We start from the raw sequence: 17,586 nt of genomic DNA on the forward strand, positions 1-17,586 counted from the left end.
AGAACTAACAATCGAATCGGGATCCACGTCTCTTGAGTGTAGAAGTCAGATTTTACGAAACTTTTGGCACGATTCCTTGTTAAAACAACGTTTTTAAAACAGGTCCAGATCAACAGATTCGACAAAAAACCGATCATGTGTCCGGTGCAGAACAATATTATAAACTGTTTTTACTGTCAAATTGGTGAAAACCAGACAAGAAATGGTTGGATTGGTCTTGAATCGGTGAACTGGTTCAACCATTTTAAATATTTTTTACATTTCGATTTTTTATTTTCTTTAAAAAAATTATTTCTTATATTTAGTTTTTTATTTTTTGTGTTATAAATATGATTATTTGGATTTTGAAACTTATTAAAAAATTATTTTCTTAACATTAGATATTATTTTGATGATTTATTTTTTTAAAAAATATAAATATATTTATATTGTTTAGATTTTAAACATGGATAAATATTTTTTTATTATTTAGATACACATATTATTATCAAGCAGTATATTTAAATACTAAAGGTAATGTTATTTTACCTTAAAAAACCATCAAATTAGCACTAATGTTTTGTTTTAATTTAATTTAATTTAATTTAATATAAAAAAAATAATTGGAAGGACATGTGTTGGTGTAGCATGAGAAATGCATGGTTAAAGGCCGCCTGTAAAATTGTCAACCACAGTCTTCTTTGACTCTGTGCCTTTGCCGTGTCAACTTCTCCAATTCTTTCCTTCCCCTTCCAAAATCCCATTTCTATTTCTTTTTCCCTCTTCGATTCCCCGATTGAATGATCCATTCTTTAACATGGGATTGACGTCATGTTCTCCGCCAATCTCCGCCGTGAATCCAACTGTTCGCCGCCGTGTTTCTTTATTCCAGGGCCACCGTTATTGCCAAAAATCCGTCCCCTTTTCTCCTACGAGCAATTGCACGACTTGCTGCTCCTCTTCCACGTCGGATTATTTCGGGGGTTCATTGTCCCTACTCCGGCTATCGTCCCGCAGAACCCATCCAGTTTCTCTCAAGAAATCTAGGCGATCATTTTTTGTTGTTTCTGGTATCTTCGAGAAATTCACCGAAAGAGCGATTAAAGCGGTTATGTTCTCGCAGAGGGAAGCAAAAGCTTTAGGGAAAGATATGGTCTTTACCCAGCACCTTCTGCTAGGTCTTATGGCAGAGGATCGTGTCTCTGGAGGGTTTCTGGGTTCTGGTATTACTGTGGAACCTGCGAGAGAAGCTGTGCAGAGTTTGTGGCCGGAGGATAATGGGAACGTCGGGACAACCGGGAATGTTTCGCAATCCGAGACGTCTGCCACGGACGTGCCATTCTCCAGCGGCGCAAAACGGGTTTTTGAGGCTGCTGTTGAGTATTCAAGGGCTATGGGGTATAATTTCATTGCGCCGGAGCATATTGCCATTGGGTTGTTTACTGTTGATGATGGCAGTGTAAATCGTGTCTTGAAGAGGTATGATTCGATGATAAATTTGTGGATGATGAGTCTGTTTTGAGCAAGGGTAGGGTAGCTGGCTAATGGAATGATAGATTTTCATGTTTCTGATTCTGACCCAAAAATATATCAAGTACTTTAACTGAACCGAGCTCTATCGATCATCAGTTTCATCACTGTTGCAGGATATTGTCATGATATTGTAAAATGGTTGTAAAAATTAAAAAAGTAGATTCCCGAATTTAGTACATTATGGATGGATTTAAGGGATTAAAGGTTATCTTTCTTTGAACGCTTGAACAAGAAGTTTAAAATCTTTTTGGTCTGAGGAGCGCTGTTGAAGAGTGGTGCTCACAGAACTGACGCACACTCTTGAACATGGCATATTTGAAAGTGGCCTTGATAGGTGATGCTCTTTCCTGTAGTATGTGAGGATATAGGTGATGAATTTTGTGTTATGAAGTATGAACATTTGTTCCTTCTTTTAGTTTGGTCGATTTACTTTTTCTTTCCATCAATAATGTATTATAGCAAGTGATTTTTTTTCTATATTGGTGATATTCGATTTAGTTAGATTGAGCCCTATACCCCTAAATGTTGTGCTACTATTGCTTTTGATTGGATCTGTGATTCCAACTGATGAATTCGATATTCAGTGGTTACATTGTGTTATTTTGAAATAAGATTTAAATGATTTCAGATTAGGGGCAAACGCAAATCATTTAGCAGCGGTAGCAGTCTCAAGGCTACAAGGGGAGCTTGCAAAAGAGGGAAGAGAACCACCTACCTCTGTGTTCAAGAGGTCACAAGAGAATAGCATTCCTGAGAAAGTCACTCAAACTAGATCAGCTGAAATGGGGAAAGGTTTGAAATAAGATGCAGGTTTCCTGGTTTTGTGTTTTTGGGTTTATATTTAATGATAATAGAGTAAATTTTACTATCATTGATGTATAACAGAAAAAAAAGCCCTTGACCTATTCTGTGTGGATCTTACCACCCGTGCTAGCAGTGGACTCATCGATCCTGTGATTGGTCGTGAGAGGGAGATTGGGAGGATTGTTCAAATTCTGTGTCGAAGAACCAAAAGTAATCCAATTCTTCTTGGTGAAGCTGGGGTTGGTAAGACGGCTATTGCTGAAGGATTGGCAATAAATATTTCTGATGGAAATGTTCCCTTTTTCCTTATGGTGTGTTTCCTCTTTAGGGGTGAAAAATGCTCTCTGCTTACTTTTGAGACTAAATCTTAGTTTTGCTCCTAAGAGAGTTGATTTCAAAAATATAGTTTTCTTCTTTGGCAGAAAAAGCGTGTTCTGTCCTTGGATACAGGACTACTCATTGCAGGTGCGAAAGAAAGGGGGGAATTGGAAGGGCGTGTGACCATGCTAATTAAGGAGATTAAGAAGTCTGGTTAGCACATGTTTGTCTATGTTTAGGATCTATACTGTTTATGTTTGACATCATGATGAGGTAATATTGCAGGGAATATTATCCTCTTCATTGATGAGGTCCATACTCTCATTGGTTCTGGCACTGTTGGACGAGGAAATAAAGGATCTGGGCTTGACATAGCTAATCTATTGAAGCCAGCACTTGGGCGCAGCGAAATGCAGGTAACTATTAGTGATATAGTGCTTTCTTCACTGTCACACTCACATTGAAATTTGAGTTTACTCTGTCTATACTTTCGTGATTGAAAGTAATAAAAACATATACTTCCTTACGCGAGTGGGTTCTATAGCCTCCTTTTATATACTTAGGATCATTGATAAGTACAGTATAATCAATTTTCACTAAAAATAGTTATCACTAATGTGTCAGGGATATGCTACGTCTGTGCTTCAATTCCTAGTTATATGTTAAGTAGGAGCGCGTCTGTGGTGTTGTCTCTATGGTGTGTCACCTATTTAGTTATCACCTTACTTTCTGATATTTACTATACTTGTATACCATAGATTATGCACAAATACTCTAAACTTTTTTTTGTCCATTTGGTGTCCAATTGAATTTACCGAAGTAATCTCATTTGGAGTTGGTTTGTATTTTATGTTTTAATAGATTATTATCAGAATGAACTAGAATTATTTGATTTTTGATGAAATGTTTTTCCAACTTTTGATCTATCTTGTATAAACTACATCGATGACAACATACATATGAAACAATTTACAATGTGGATGAATTACATGGGCTGTCCGCTGTACAGCTAGTAAATATAAATCTAGACATTGTTTTGTTTTGTGATTGCACTTTCATTTTTCTTGTGGCAGTGTATTGCATCTACAACTATGGATGAATTCAGGTTGCACTTCGAGAAAGACAAAGCATTGGCCCGAAGATTCCAGCCTGTCTTGATTAATGAACCAAGCCAGGTAGCTACATCAATTTTCATACTTTCATTTATAATAATATTGGGATTTTTTTTCTATTATCGTTCTGTCATTTAAACCATGTGTTTACTTTGAATCAATTTATAGGAAGATGCAGTTCAGATCCTGTTGGGTCTGCGTGAGAAGTACGAGTCCCATCACAAATGTAGATACACATTGGAGGCAATAAATGCTGCTGTGCATCTGTCTGCAAGATATATTCCCGATAGATATCTTCCTGATAAAGCTATTGATCTTATAGATGAGGCAGGAAGTAAAGCTCGTATGGAGGCATGCAAAAGGAGAAAGGAAATGCGAACTTCAATTCTTTCAAAGTCACCAAGTGACTATTGGAAAGAAATTATAGCTGCACAGGCTATGCATGAAGTTGTATGCTGTTGCTCCCTTTGTCATTAGTCCTGCTTGTTTTAGTAGGCCAATTCTTTTATTTATATATTCTCAAATTGAATAAATCAGATGTCTTGTTTATGAGCAGTCACTCGAGTCAAAGGTGGTTGAAAACAGTGACATATTGAGGATGGAAGATGACGAGAAACTCAAATTTGAATCTTTTTTGCATCCCTCACTCTCAGATGATGAGTAAGAAGCTTCACATCCTGGTTTACTTGAATAAATCTCAACACTAGAAACTTAGATATTTTCCCCTTACAGATCTCCAGTGGTTGGTCCAGAGGACATAGCAGCTGTTGCTTCATTATGGTCGGGGATTCCAGTGAAGAAACTGACAGCTGATGAAAGAATGCTTCTGGTGGGCCTTGATGAACAGCTCAAGAAACGGGTCGTTGGTCAAGAAGAGGCTGTAGCTGCTGTTAGTCGTGCTGTGAAAAGATCCCGTGTTGGCTTGAAAGATCCAGATAGACCAATTGCTGCTATGCTCTTTTGTGGTCCAACTGGTGTTGGAAAAACTGAACTCACCAAAGCATTATCAGCAATTTACTTTGGTTCTGTAAGTAATCTTTAACTGTTATTTCAGCCAAAATAACATATTTTCATTTCACTTGCCAATTGAATGTAGTAGTCAGCGTGTTGAAATAGTGTTAACTTGTGGTCTTGTAGGAATCATCCATGCTAAGATTGGACATGAGTGAATATATGGAGCGGCATACTGTAAGTAAGTTAATCGGCTCTCCCCCTGGTTACGTAGGTTATGGAGAAGGAGGTACTCTTACGGAAGCTATCAGAAAACAACCTTTTACGGTCATCTTGTTGGATGAGATTGAGAAGGCTCACCCAGATATATTCAACATTCTCCTGCAGTTGTTTGAAGATGGTCACCTAACAGATTCTCAGGTTTACTTGTTTTCATATCTGTGTTGTTGCGTTAACTGTAAAGGCATTGCATTTTTCATCCCATAGTTATAGGGGGTTTGCCATTTTGATGCTTTATCTATGTTGGTTTAACTTCTAGTCCCCTAGCTTAATTTCCAGAAACCAAGTTCTTAAACATGGGAATCAGAGCTTTGTGAAATTAGTTCTTACCATAATTTGGAAGTTTGAGGCGCCCAAAGTTTATTTCAGGTGGGTTGTGACGGTTTGGTTGAACTAATAATTTCCAGCCAAAATGATGAAACCATATCTACCAGTACAAGGCAATATTAGTTTGTAGGATTAAAAATGAAATTTATCACCGACCACAAATTCAAGTAGCAAAATCCTACGGTTGTGGTGTCAAGATATTTCAGAAATTAACAGATTCTCAGGTTTACTTGTTTTCGTATCTGTGTTGTTGCGTTAACTGTAAAGGCATTGCATTTTTTGTCCCGTAGTTATAGGGGGTTTGCCATTTTGATGCTTTATTTATGTTGTTTTAACTTCTACTCCCCACTCCTCTAGCTTAATTATTATTAGTTCAAGACCGTAGATCACTTTGGCTGGAATCTATTAATTTTTGTCCAATTGTTAATCTATTCTTTTTTCAACTGTGGGCTGAATGTTCATCCATAAACCAAGTTCTTAAACATGAGAATCAGAGCTTTGTGAAATTAGTTCTTACCACAATTTTGAAAACTTGAGGCGCCCAAAGTTTATTTCACAAGGGTTGTGACGGTTTGGTTGAACTAATAAGTTCCAGCCGAAATGATGAAACCATATCTACCAGTACAAGGCAATATTAGTTTGTAGGATTAAAAATGAAATTTATCACCAACCACAAATTCAAGTAGCAAAATCCTACGGTTGTGGTCTCAAGATATTTCAGAAATTAACAGATTCTCAGGTTTACTTGTTTTTATATCTGTGTTGTTGCGTTAACTGTAAAGGCATTGCATTTTTCGTCCCATAGTTATAGGGGTTTACCATTTTGATGCTTTATTTATGTTGGTTTAACTTCTAGTCCCCTAGCTTGATTATTACCAGTTCAAGACTGTAGATCACTTTGGCTGGGATCTATTAATTTTTATCCAATTGTTAATCTTTTCTTTTTTCAACTGTGGGTTGAATGTTCATCCATAAACCAAGCTCTTAAACATGGGAATCAGAGCTTTGTCAAATTAGTTCTTACCACAATTTGGAAAATTTGAGGCGCCCAAAGTTTATTTCATGTGGGTTGTAACGGTTTGGTTGAATTAATAATTTCCAGCCAAAATGAGAAAGCATATCTACTAGTACAAGGCAATATTAGTTTGTAGGATTAAAAATGAAATCTATCACTGACGTCAAATTCAAGTTGCAAAATCGTACCGTTGTGGGGTCGAGAAATTTCAGTGTTTCCAGTTAACCGCTTAAAAATGAGTGTCTTGTTTTATTTTATATATTTTTCAATGATTCTAAATGTCATCACCTTTGATTTTCTGCTCGATAGGGTCGAAGAGTATCATTTAAGAATGCACTTGTAGTAATGACGTCAAATATCGGATCAGCTGCCATAGCAAAGGGTAGGCAAAATTCCTTTGGTTTCTTTACGGATGAAAATAGCTCAACGTCATATTCTGGATTGAAAGCGTTAGTGATGGAGGAGCTGAAGGCATATTTCCGTCCCGAGTTACTTAACAGGATAGATGAAGTGGTGGTGTTCCGCTCTCTTGAGAAACCTCAGGTTCAGCTTCTTGACCAATGATTCGTTTTTATTGGTTATTGTGCAAGTCGTATGTTGTGATTGGGTAAATTATATAGACATCATGAATTTTTCAGCCTTGTCATGCAAATATTTGAGGAGATTTGATTAATTACGATGTCAAGTTTGAACTAACGTAGAAGGTGTTAAAATTAATGCAATTTTGAGTGCATCATAACAACCCAATAATTTCACGAATTGGCTCGATCCACTCCGGATCATCATGATGAAGACATGAGATTTTTATTTTATATTGTTCCACTTAATTTTAATTCGTGTTTAGGAATTACCCTTGTCTATGAGGAAAAAAAAGACATACTAGTTAGGAGTTAGGAGTGCCACTTGGCAGTCTCCCTCGGAAGGTAAGGTAAACTCAAAGTTGAGTCTGAAATTGTTTCAGATTCAACCATGAATTTAGTAAGAATCATTTTATAGTTATGTGATTCTAGCTAACAGGGTTATAGTCTGAAAATAAACACCATTTATTTCTGCCTTCTATTTGTTTCGTCAAGACGATGAAATTTTCATTTCTACATGCATCAGATGCTCAAAATTCTTGATATAATGATACGTGAGGTAAAGGAACGTCTTACCTTGATGGGAATCGGTCTGGAGATATCGGAGCCAGTTATGGACTTGATATGCCAACAGGGTTATGACAGGAGCTATGGTGCACGACCTCTGAGGAGAGCCGTTACACTTATCATTGAAGATCTGTTGAGTGAATCCATACTTTCTGGGGATATCAAGTCAGGTGACATTGCTGTAATTCAACTAGATGAGTCCGGAATTCTGGTTGCGAGTAACCAAAAAATCCAATTATCTGATACCACCACCATATTGTAGGGTACTGAAAATTGAGTTGATTCTGTGCAGTGCATAAATGATTCATGTAATAACAATCAGGGTTGTGTATATAGTGCCCTGAATTCATTCTTTGGAGCATGTTCAATTATATATTTGGTTCTTCACAAGAAGGAATGTTAAATATTGCTGTAAGGAATGCAAAAAGTGAATGGAAAATTGTTTGTGTTTTGATGCTTTCAAGTTGGTTTGAAATTCGAAAAATAAATGATATGGATTTTAAAATTTGGGTTGAGTTATGATGCGAGTTTTGTTGTATACAAATCCAAGATTGAATTCTATCGAGTTAAGATAAAATTATGAATTTACTTTTACAAACTTGTTCAAGTTTTATATAATATTTTCAACTAAAGATAGAGTTGAAAACGCGAGTCAAAAGCAAAATTAAAATTGAGGTTCCAGGGTTTTTTTTTCTTGTGTGCAGCAGGTTCCACAATTTTTTATTTGTCTTCTTTACTGGTGCTTTCCTTTACTATAACATAGAAGAATAAGATCGTGGTCAATCTTTCTTTGAGTTGCTTTACAAACGTAAGCCTGGTTAAGGTATTAAAACTTGAAAAAAAAAAAATCTATTAAGTCAAATCCTAACAATTCATGTATTTTTCAGATTGTAACATGCCACGAGTGTCTGAAGCGGGAAATTAACAAGATACAAGCCATGTACAAAAAGAAGTGACAGTTGATATGCGCAAAAGTTTGTTAGCATCATAAAAAAGAAGAAAAATAAAGAACATTTAAATCAGTATTAGATATATATGAAATCCAAAGAACATCCTGCTAAACCAAAACAATGTGGTTTCAGAAGCCTCTGCAGGCTCAGTATAAATACGAGGAACGATGGGCAGGGGTCAGGCTAGGGGCAGGCAAAGTATTAGTAGCAGCACCAACACTGCGAGAAACGCTTCCCAGATACGACCCACTCTCCACAACTGAATCAGCAAACTGGTAAAGATCAGAGGCAGTACTTCGAGTTCCAGGACCAGCATTTAGATTTCCTGCAAAGTCTTGGGCAGATGTTGATGCCCGGTACAGACTGGTAAGGTCAAGTGACGAAGGTTGGGCGGCGTATTTTTCGATCAAGGCTGCATCCACATGCCATGAGTGTGGCTGAGCACCATGATTTACTACTTGCCCGTGAACCGAAGCATACGAACTTGTTGAAAGGACACCACCATGGTTTGCTAATACGTCGGCAGGTGGAAGCATATTTTCTGGTATTAAGCCTGCACCAGGTCCACCGTACACCACAGATGGGGTAACAGAATAATTATAGATGTGACTAGGAAGACCATCAACATGATCCAGACCATTATGTTGTGGACCATGGCTAGTAAAACGAACTCGTTTTGCTTCTTGAATTCTCATCTTTCTTGATGTATCGGTTTCGGTCGACCTCCTTTTATTCCCTTTTTCTCCTTGCTTACTATCAAAATTTGCGATATCTTTTTCTAAACTTGAGATCTTTTGAAGAATTTGCCATCCAGGAAGAAGCTTCGAAGGGTTAATCTCGTATCTTTCCAAACGCTCTACGATAGCTCGCAGAGGGGCTAATTGCTTCTCGTTTGCTTCAAGCTGCATGAGGAGAAAATAAATATCACAAAATGAGAAAACATTGAAAATCCACAAGTCAAAAAGATACATCGGTAGGTCTCAGAGTTGATTCAGCATTAAATAATATGTAATACCGTCGCAGCAGCTGAACCCATCGCTGCTTTTCTTATCCTTTTTCCGTTTTCTTTCGATTCTCTTAGAAACGATATTAGAATTGATTGAGGATTAAACGTCTCAACAAGCCCAAAGGTATACACCAAATCCACGGCATCCAGTTCCTTTCTATTCTTTATGAACCACTCCACCATCTCTGCACAGATATCAAACGCAAATAGGAATTAGTGTTAGCAATATGAATTAAGATTATTAAGTTTCGCATCGGCATCACCAACAGGGGAAGAATAACCAAAAACACAAAACTATAGAAGAAAGCAAAACGATATTATAGGCAATGCTGACTCACAACTCACAACAACAAGGGAAATTAAATAAAGAGCAAGGACTCCAAAGTTGAAATAAACAAGTAGGAAAGTTTTTCCATTATAAAAGACACCGCTAAATGAGAAGGAAACATAAAAGATCCCTTGTGCATAGGGACTTTAGTAGAAGCCGGTTTCAAGATCAGAAAACCAAACCCGGTGAGATGACAAACTAATTATCCAAAAGCAGCATATGTTTGTTTGTTTTCTTCTTTTTTTTTTCCTTCACCATCCCAAGTTTAAGCAACATAATAAACACAAAAGTGGAATATGGACTATGCCATAATTTTTCATGTCACACACACAACTACACATGGTCTGAAACTGTACACGTATCTCTTTCATATTAAACTTTTGGGTTTTTTTACTCGTAACTGCACTTGGTCCATTTTCCATTTTTCCATTGCCAAGGTGGCCTAAAAGTCGAGACATACACACAAATAACACAAGTAAAAAAAAGAGAAAACAATTCTTGTTATGAGAACATAAACAGTGGGAGTTCGGCTGCCTGTGGCATGATCCTCGAACCTCAGCTGCCTCTATACCTCTGTCATCTAAAGCAATAACTTGTAAAACACTTGTTCATGGAAGCAAGCACTAACTGATGACTGGATATGACGTTGCTTTTTAGCGAATGGAGCAAAATGGTCACACCATTAAAATCTTCTTCATATTATAGCCAAATGTCAAAAATGTGCCCCTTCCGAAATAACAATAGTCCAGAGGCAATAGAATCAAAGAATTGGGTATAACCCATCCCCACCCAAAAATAAAAGGAAATAAAGGAGAAGTGCTCGAAAGCATGCTTCACATAATTTTTAAAGAAGATTGTGGCATTTTTTATGTTTTGATTGCAGGATTTAATAAGATATCACACATTTATATGCCAAATTAACTGATTGTTATAAAAGGTAAACAAATTCAGAGACTGAAAGGTATAATTATGAGGTGAAGGTATCACTTTGAGTCCAGGTACGAAGTACCAAATCGTCCTCAACTTGTACTAAGGCAGCCGTGATGAAGATCTTGGTTTCTCCAAATATTTATGTCTAACACAGCAGCTGTAACTCCCCTTGTTAATGTTGTTCAAAAAATAACTCTCCTCATAAACAAATTTTCGTATCACGGTCAGGTTTTTTTCATATTGACGGAACTAATATATGATTGTTTTCCACAATATGTCTCTATTCCTAGCTGGATAGTTCTCCATTCAGCAAACCACTAATCCACTTTCCACAATTTCACTCCTATACTTTATAACACCAATCCTGTTATCCTAATCCAAGATGAGAAACGTCTAAATCCCTCAACGTCTGCATCCTTCTAACAGTTGCGTCAGCACATTTTTAATCCGTTCAATGCTACACATGTCTTCCGGTCCTCACAACTCTTTCCTGTATACATAATCTACAAGTCTGAGAAAACATATGGCATCAACGAGACAAAATATGTCATAACAGAAATCATTCGCAGAAGGCTGATACAAATCAGCAAATACAGTAATATGAAAATGCCAAACAATGTTGATTTATTAGAAGCGACACAGAGCCTATAGTGTGTATAACAAATGTTAAATGCTCTAAATTTACTAGGAAATAAAGCACCACCTGGAATTTTATCCATCAGCTCACGAGACTTCTGGAGCACACCCAATATCTCCTTGACATTACCGGCCACCACCAAATCTCGAATATCATCCCTCTTAAATTTATTCAGTATTCCAAAACAGGAGAGAAACAACAAAAGACCACGTGCATCGATCTCACTAGCCTTAGCCAAACCCCCTTCAGACAACAACCTCTTCCGCCATGCAACTGCCACATTCTCTGCCTCCTCTTTTACACCCTTATCAATCATCAATGAGCCATCATCATCAGCCATCCCCATCATCAACAAAAAGCACTCCAATATTAAAACTGATGCTTCGCGGGCTGGAATCATAGGGGAATTCTTAGTATACGCCTTACGCCCCTGCAAAAAGAACCTACCCAAACACTCTAAAACTAATTTTGAAGGGTTCGGAGCCAGTTTCAGTGCCTTGGGTACATCTTGACGGAGCTTATCAATATTAGAGAGTTTACCAATTAAGTACTTCTTAACGTCCCTGCTACACATCGTTTTGCATAGCTTCTCGAGTTCAGATAAAGGGGTCTTATCCTCCTCCCGTTGTTTATTCTGCATTTCTTCTCCCGCGGCCGAATTAGGAAGCTCTCCAATTGAGAGGGGTAGGGTTGAAATATTATTAGTCTCCGAGGGCAGTCTCGACAAGATCGCAGTTTTGATCGATTCGAGATGGTTCTGGAGTTCTTCATAGCATTGGTTGAAAGCGGTGATGGCCGAGCTTAAGCCTTTCAGTTCGGTGAGCGAATTGATGAAGTTAACTGGCGATTCCTCTGTCAGGGGAGATAGTAATTCTTGGGGTTGCGGAAGTGTGTAGATGAGAGGGTATTCAATTTCTTGCTCTGCATGCTCGGGAGGGGGAAATGTTCCCAGCAGCGGCGGCGGCGCTGGCGATCTTAAGCTGACCGTGTCCGTCTCCATCAGGGAATCGTTGAAGTCGCGAGGAAGTAGATACTCAATTTATGCCCTAATTTTTTATTTTCACTCCGACAGTAATATTAAATAATTTTTTTAAAAGTAATAAATATTTTTTTGGGAGACTTGTCAAAAAATCCCTATACTCATTCTTAACTTTCTCTTTACTCCCTATCATACTAAAACTTTGTTTCAACTCTCCATTTCTTTTAAATTTCCCAATTTACCCTTATATCTTTATTTTAAATAATTGATTTTTCTTTTGTAAATAATGGCCCATCATGCTTCCGAAAATAAACTAAATCTTTTACCTCTTTGACCGGAGTACCACCGGGTTATATCCACCGTATTTTACGAACTGCTCCTCACAGTCCAACCACACGATCGCAACCGATGGTTACTGATGCAGATTCCTTCAGCAGCACTTGGCACAACCCTAATTCGTTTCCTACCTTAGGGTGTACAATAAAAGATAAAATTTTGAAAATAATACATGAGAGGGGCTAGAGCATAAATTACTTTTATTTAAACACAAACATTTTATTAATACATAGTAACCTCCTGTAGAGGAGGAGAAACTTGTTTAGCTACTGATAGTAGCTGAACTCACTACACACATAAACTTGAAAGAGAATTATTACAAATGTTTTGAAGAAAAACGAAGAGGTTGATCCATGTCTTCATCTTCCTTCTGCTTCTTTATTTATAGAAAGCTCCTTCAGATTTGAAACTTCGGACTTCAAATCTTCATAAACCTTTACAGCTTGCACATGGACCATGTAGTAGTTGAGTGGTCCATTAGGTTGGTCCCTCCACCTTTCTTGATTTGTCTTTTTCTAGATTATTAATCTAGAAACCGCCCCTTCTTGGATTTTTATCTGCCTGCATAAATCGTATATATGCGTTTGGATCAGATCAGCTTGTATCTCCTTTCCTTCTTTTTTGAGCTGTTTATAATAATCTTTGGAAATTTTCAGCTCTTTTCTTGTTGCCTTAATCCTTATTCTGGAAACTCTGAGATAGTTGAAATACATTTTCTTTTGTTTCCAGTTTTGGTTTAAGTCTGGTATGGTTTACTGGTTCCTTTACTCTTATTTATAGTGTAAAGTTTGGGTCCAGTTTTCTTGTTTTCTTTATTGGATTCCCTTTTAAAATAAAGGATCCAATGTTCTTTCGTCTTTTACCACTTATTATTAGTGGTCCTGTTGTCCTTGTCCACCGATTATTGGTGGTCCTGTCTTTCCACTTACATGGTGGGTTTTCTTTTTGTTAGTGGACTAGTCATATGTCCACTTTCAATTTTGTCGAGGAATCTTTGGCTTTCGGTTTCCTCGAGGAAAACGTGAATGTGGTCCATCTCCACTTGTGCTTGTGTCGGTAAAGTGTTTCCGATCAGATCTCGGTTTGAATCCTTTACCGAATTCAGGTTCCTTCTGGTTTTGGCATTCAAGGCAGATGTTTTCTGACCATCTTCCTGTATGTGCCATGTTACAGAATTTTTGGCGAGTTTCTTTACTGGCCGGCAGCTTGCTATTCCACAAAATATTTCTCTTTTTCTCGAATAAATCTTCTGCAAAACTTGTGGTTTTTCCTGTCATGGTGTTTAAGAGGAATGATCCGTTCACTGAATGATTATAAAATTTGAACGGAAACTTGACTTTGTCCATCTCAGTGAGACAGACCCATAGACCCCAAGATCTTCTGGTAGACATATCATCTTCAGAAATTGAAGCAACCAGGGGTGTTTCTTCTGTTGGAGGGTCTTTGATAAATTTTTGGATATTTGTATCCGGCCTCCTTAACTTGATGAAATGAAAGGCTTCGTGAGAACCTTTCCCTGCTGGTTCTGGTGCTGCACTAAAAAAGTATAGCTCCAAAACATCTCCTCTGGACAAATAATCATTATTCGCCCAAGTTTCATGAACAGCTTCCTGGATCCACTTTGGTAATCCTGAAATTTCCGGAAAGCTGGGTGATGTAGTATAAACTGAGGCAAGAGCCCCGAATTCATACCATGCTTTAACCTCCTTTGGATATGAATTTGGTTTCATCCATACCCTTGGATATTTTCATGAGACATCAACCCTGTTAGTAGCTGGGTTGATTCCAATTCTTGTTTTCAATTTCTCCCAATTCTGTTGATAAACCTGAAATGGAGAAATTATTGCTTCGTTAGTACCAACCTTAGATTTGCCTTTGTCAATACGAGGCCTAAGGTTGATCTCTCCCTCTTCAATCCCCGAGGTGAAGGGTTGACTTGAAGACTCAAGATAAGGATCAGGAGTCTCAATTTTTGTTTCAGCCGACTCATCTGGTGATGATCCCGACTTAACACTTGTGCAAGGGGTATTTGAATCCCCTGCTACAGGTATAGAGTCCTATACTCGAAAACTCTCCATTTGGGAAACCAATGGCTTCTCAATGCCTTGGAGGATAGGTCTTTGCATTACAGACCATAACTGAGTATATGCCTGTAAACATCCTGTAATTCGATCAGAGACAACTCTCTTATCGGCTTGTTGTAGTCTTCCCGCAACTTCTGCGTTTACGACTAGCTTGTTAAACTCGTTTTGAAGCATTTCAAGGTGTTCCCTCAAATGCCTCTGCATCTTGATGATGGAATTGATATCACTACTGTCCATCTCTTGTTAAAAAATCTGCAAGAATATTTTCATGAGATTTTATTATCACAATATCAAAAATATAATTCTGACATAATGCCTGCCATCTTAATAATCTAGCCTTCTCTGGTTTAGATTCAATTCTATTCCTTAAGAACGCTTTTACCTGTGTATTATCAACTTTTATAGTAAATTTCTTTGCAAGTAAAAATAATGGCCATTTTTCAAAAGCTCTTTTTACTGCATAAAATTCCTTTTCATTGATATGCCATCTAATGGCTTCTGCATCTGAGAATAACCCACTACAATATCTGCATGGTTGTTCTCCATCTGGTGTAAGCTTAGTAAGAACTGCTGCCCACCAATGATCACTGGCATCGGTATATAATACCAGATCATCTTCGTCTTGAGGAATCGCCATTTTTGGAAGATTTTTACAAACCTTCTTTAAATGGATAAGTCCTTCTATGTGTTCTTTTCTCCATATAAATCTTGCATCTTTTTTCAATAATGGACTGAACACTTCCTGTGTTTTGCTAGGTTTTTTATAAGCATCCCAGCAAAATTAACAACTCCTAAAAAGCTTTGAAAGTTGTTTCTTGTCTTTGAGATTTTCTGGAAAATTCTGCACCTTTTCAACTATGTGGTCTTGCAGAATTATTCCTGACTCATCGATTTCAATTCCGAGGAATTCAATCTTTCTTGTAGCAATGACTGCTTTCTTTTCAGATAAAACCAGTCCTTCTTTCTTGCAAATATTAGAGAAAATCTCCAAATACTTAACATGTTCATTCATATCTTTAGATGCTATTAAAACATCATCAATATAAACAAACATAAATTTAAAATAATCCTTAAAAAGATTATCCATTTTCCTTTGAAATATCTGGGGTGAATTAGCCAATCCCATTGGTAATACTTCCCAAATATAATGTCCTTGAGGTGTGGAGAAAGCTGTGAATTTCTTGCTTCCTTCCTCCATCCTAATCTGATAAAATCCAGACTTACAATCGAATTTAGAGAATATCTTGGCATTGCGTATACAACTAATCAAGTGTTCTCTACTAGGTATAAAATACCCATCAAATTCCAGAATTTTATTAATTTCTTGATAATTAATAACAAGTCTGGGTTTTCCTCGTTTTATCTCACCATGGTTTCTTACCAGGAAACCTGGACTGCTATATGGTGACATACCTGCTTTGATTAAACCAAGGTCTAAATGTTCCTTGATTATAATCTGCATATCCCTTTGATCAATGATATTCATTGGAATAGGCTTACAACGTACAAATTCATACTCTTTGCCTTCCTTAATCTTAAGACAAGCTTTGAGTTGATTTCTGTCCCACCATGCCAAGGGATCCTCATTATAATTTTCTCTGATCCTTTTCTTGACATCTTCCAATGATACCTTAGCTTCAAACTCTACTTCATTTGTTTGTAGAGTTATCTTAAGGCATTCTATATCTTCTTGTTGGAGTTCTTTATCAGCTCTCAGCTGGAGCATTGTTTCTCCAAACCGTCTTGAATCCTTCATTTTTGGGTTCAGAAGTTTTCCTGAATCACCATGCTTGCAGCGAAACTGGATCGGCAATTTTCTATAAAATGCTTCTCTTAGTCTCTGGACTATGATTTTGTGATCACATGGTGTTGTGAACACTAATCTTCTAGTCTCATTTTCTTGAGTATAAGATTTGAACATTTGTAGGAAATTATTTCCTAATAATATGTCAGCTCCTGTATCATGAAAATAAATTGGTGGTGTCTTTACCTTGTACCAAGGTGTTTGTCCAGCACCGCCAATCATAATTTCAGTCATCTTAATCCCTTTACATAAGATTAAGATTCGTCTGGAAAAATCTCTTCCAGCAATCTTTGGTAGTTCTTCTTCCAAATTATTTGGAAAAACTCCTCGTTTTGCTGTACATATTCCAGCTCCTGAATCAATATATGCAGCAAAGTATTCTGCCTTATATTGTTCATACAACATTTCTACTGGAATGTATATGGAGAATGGGCTTGTGATCATTGGATTTTCCATATCTTATCATTTGCCATAAACTCCATCCATACTCTAGACGTTTCCAAGGTTTGTGTTCCTCGAGAAACTCTAATCCAAGAATCATTCGATCTGATTCTTTCCCTGGAATTCCTTGAATGTGAACTTCCAGTTCTCCGATATTAATCAGTCCTTGGTAAGTTCCTATCATCGGTTGTTCCAAATAGTATATTGAATTACAAAGAAATTGATTCCTTTGTTTTGTAATATCAAATACTATTTCTACTTCCTTCCAACCTTCTGGGCATCTAAGTTTTCCCATCGTAGAAAAACTTTTTGGCTTCTATTGGGTTTCTATGACAGGCGTTTTTCCCCATCTGTAACTCGTAATTCTATCTCCTTGAAAAGATAGTCTTCTTGATTCCAATTTAAGACTTTGATTCCTTTGTAGAATCGGTTTGTCTTGTATTTGGATATCTGTTTCCTGTTTCAAAGGAAACTCTACTCGTTCTGGATAAACTGCCTGAGCAATTTTTCCGAATATTTCAGGGATTTCAATAAACTCATTTCTAATAAACAGTTCAGAATGATGTGTATTAGACAGAGCATATGAAATTTGATAGGTAATAGAATATGGCCTATTACCTTCTTTCAT

The 17,586-nt window shown here is 37.2% G+C and overlaps 2 protein-coding genes across 3 annotated transcripts; one reads left to right on the plus strand and one right to left on the minus strand.

Annotated features, from left to right (window-relative positions):
• The first annotated feature begins 669 nt into the window (after positions 1–669).
• On the plus strand, positions 670–7,926 carry LOC142553774 (chaperone protein ClpD, chloroplastic). Of its 2 annotated transcripts, none has more exons than XM_075664270.1 (12): positions 670–1,458; positions 2,141–2,304; positions 2,398–2,627; positions 2,739–2,847; positions 2,920–3,050; positions 3,708–3,809; positions 3,915–4,196; positions 4,303–4,406; positions 4,479–4,773; positions 4,884–5,117; positions 6,628–6,861; positions 7,423–7,926. In XM_075664270.1, exons 1-12 carry the CDS (start codon positions 797–799, stop codon positions 7,723–7,725), a joined length of 2,850 nt encoding a protein of 949 aa, XP_075520385.1. In that variant the 5' UTR covers positions 670–796; the 3' UTR covers positions 7,726–7,926. The 2 variants fall into 2 exon arrangements, with proteins under 2 accessions (XP_075520385.1, XP_075520386.1); XM_075664271.1 differs by having other exon boundaries at positions 3,915–4,193.
• A 476-nt stretch (positions 7,927–8,402) lies between these two features.
• LOC142553775 (protein FRIGIDA-like) lies at positions 8,403–12,378 on the minus strand. Its single transcript, XM_075664272.1, has 3 exons — positions 11,381–12,378; positions 9,429–9,604; positions 8,403–9,315 (listed from the first exon to the last, which is right to left on the minus strand). Exons 1-3 carry the CDS (start codon positions 12,312–12,314, stop codon positions 8,560–8,562), a joined length of 1,866 nt encoding a protein of 621 aa, XP_075520387.1. The 5' UTR covers positions 12,315–12,378; the 3' UTR covers positions 8,403–8,559.
• Positions 12,379–17,586: the final 5,208 nt, after the last annotated feature.

Source organism: Primulina tabacum, chromosome 8 (assembly GCF_025594145.1).
Source record: "Primulina tabacum isolate GXHZ01 chromosome 8, ASM2559414v2, whole genome shotgun sequence".
NCBI lineage: Eukaryota > Viridiplantae > Streptophyta > Magnoliopsida > Lamiales > Gesneriaceae > Primulina > Primulina tabacum.

Coding starts and splice junctions, on each gene's coding strand:
- LOC142553774 (XM_075664270.1), top strand. CDS start 797: ATGGGATTGACGTCATGTTCTCCGCCAATCTCCGCCGTGAATCCAACT. Junction 1,459..2,140: donor GTAAATCGTGTCTTGAAGAG/GTATGATTCGAT, acceptor AAATGATTTCAG/ATTAGGGGCAAACGCAAATC. Junction 2,848..2,919: donor TAAGGAGATTAAGAAGTCTG/GTTAGCACATGT, acceptor GTAATATTGCAG/GGAATATTATCCTCTTCATT.
- LOC142553775 (XM_075664272.1), bottom strand. CDS start 12,314: ATGGAGACGGACACGGTCAGCTTAAGATCGCCAGCGCCGCCGCCGCTG. Junction 9,605..11,380: donor GCTGATGGATAAAATTCCAG/GTGGTGCTTTAT, acceptor ATATCTGTGCAG/AGATGGTGGAGTGGTTCATA. Junction 9,316..9,428: donor TGGGTTCAGCTGCTGCGACG/GTATTACATATT, acceptor CTCCTCATGCAG/CTTGAAGCAAACGAGAAGCA.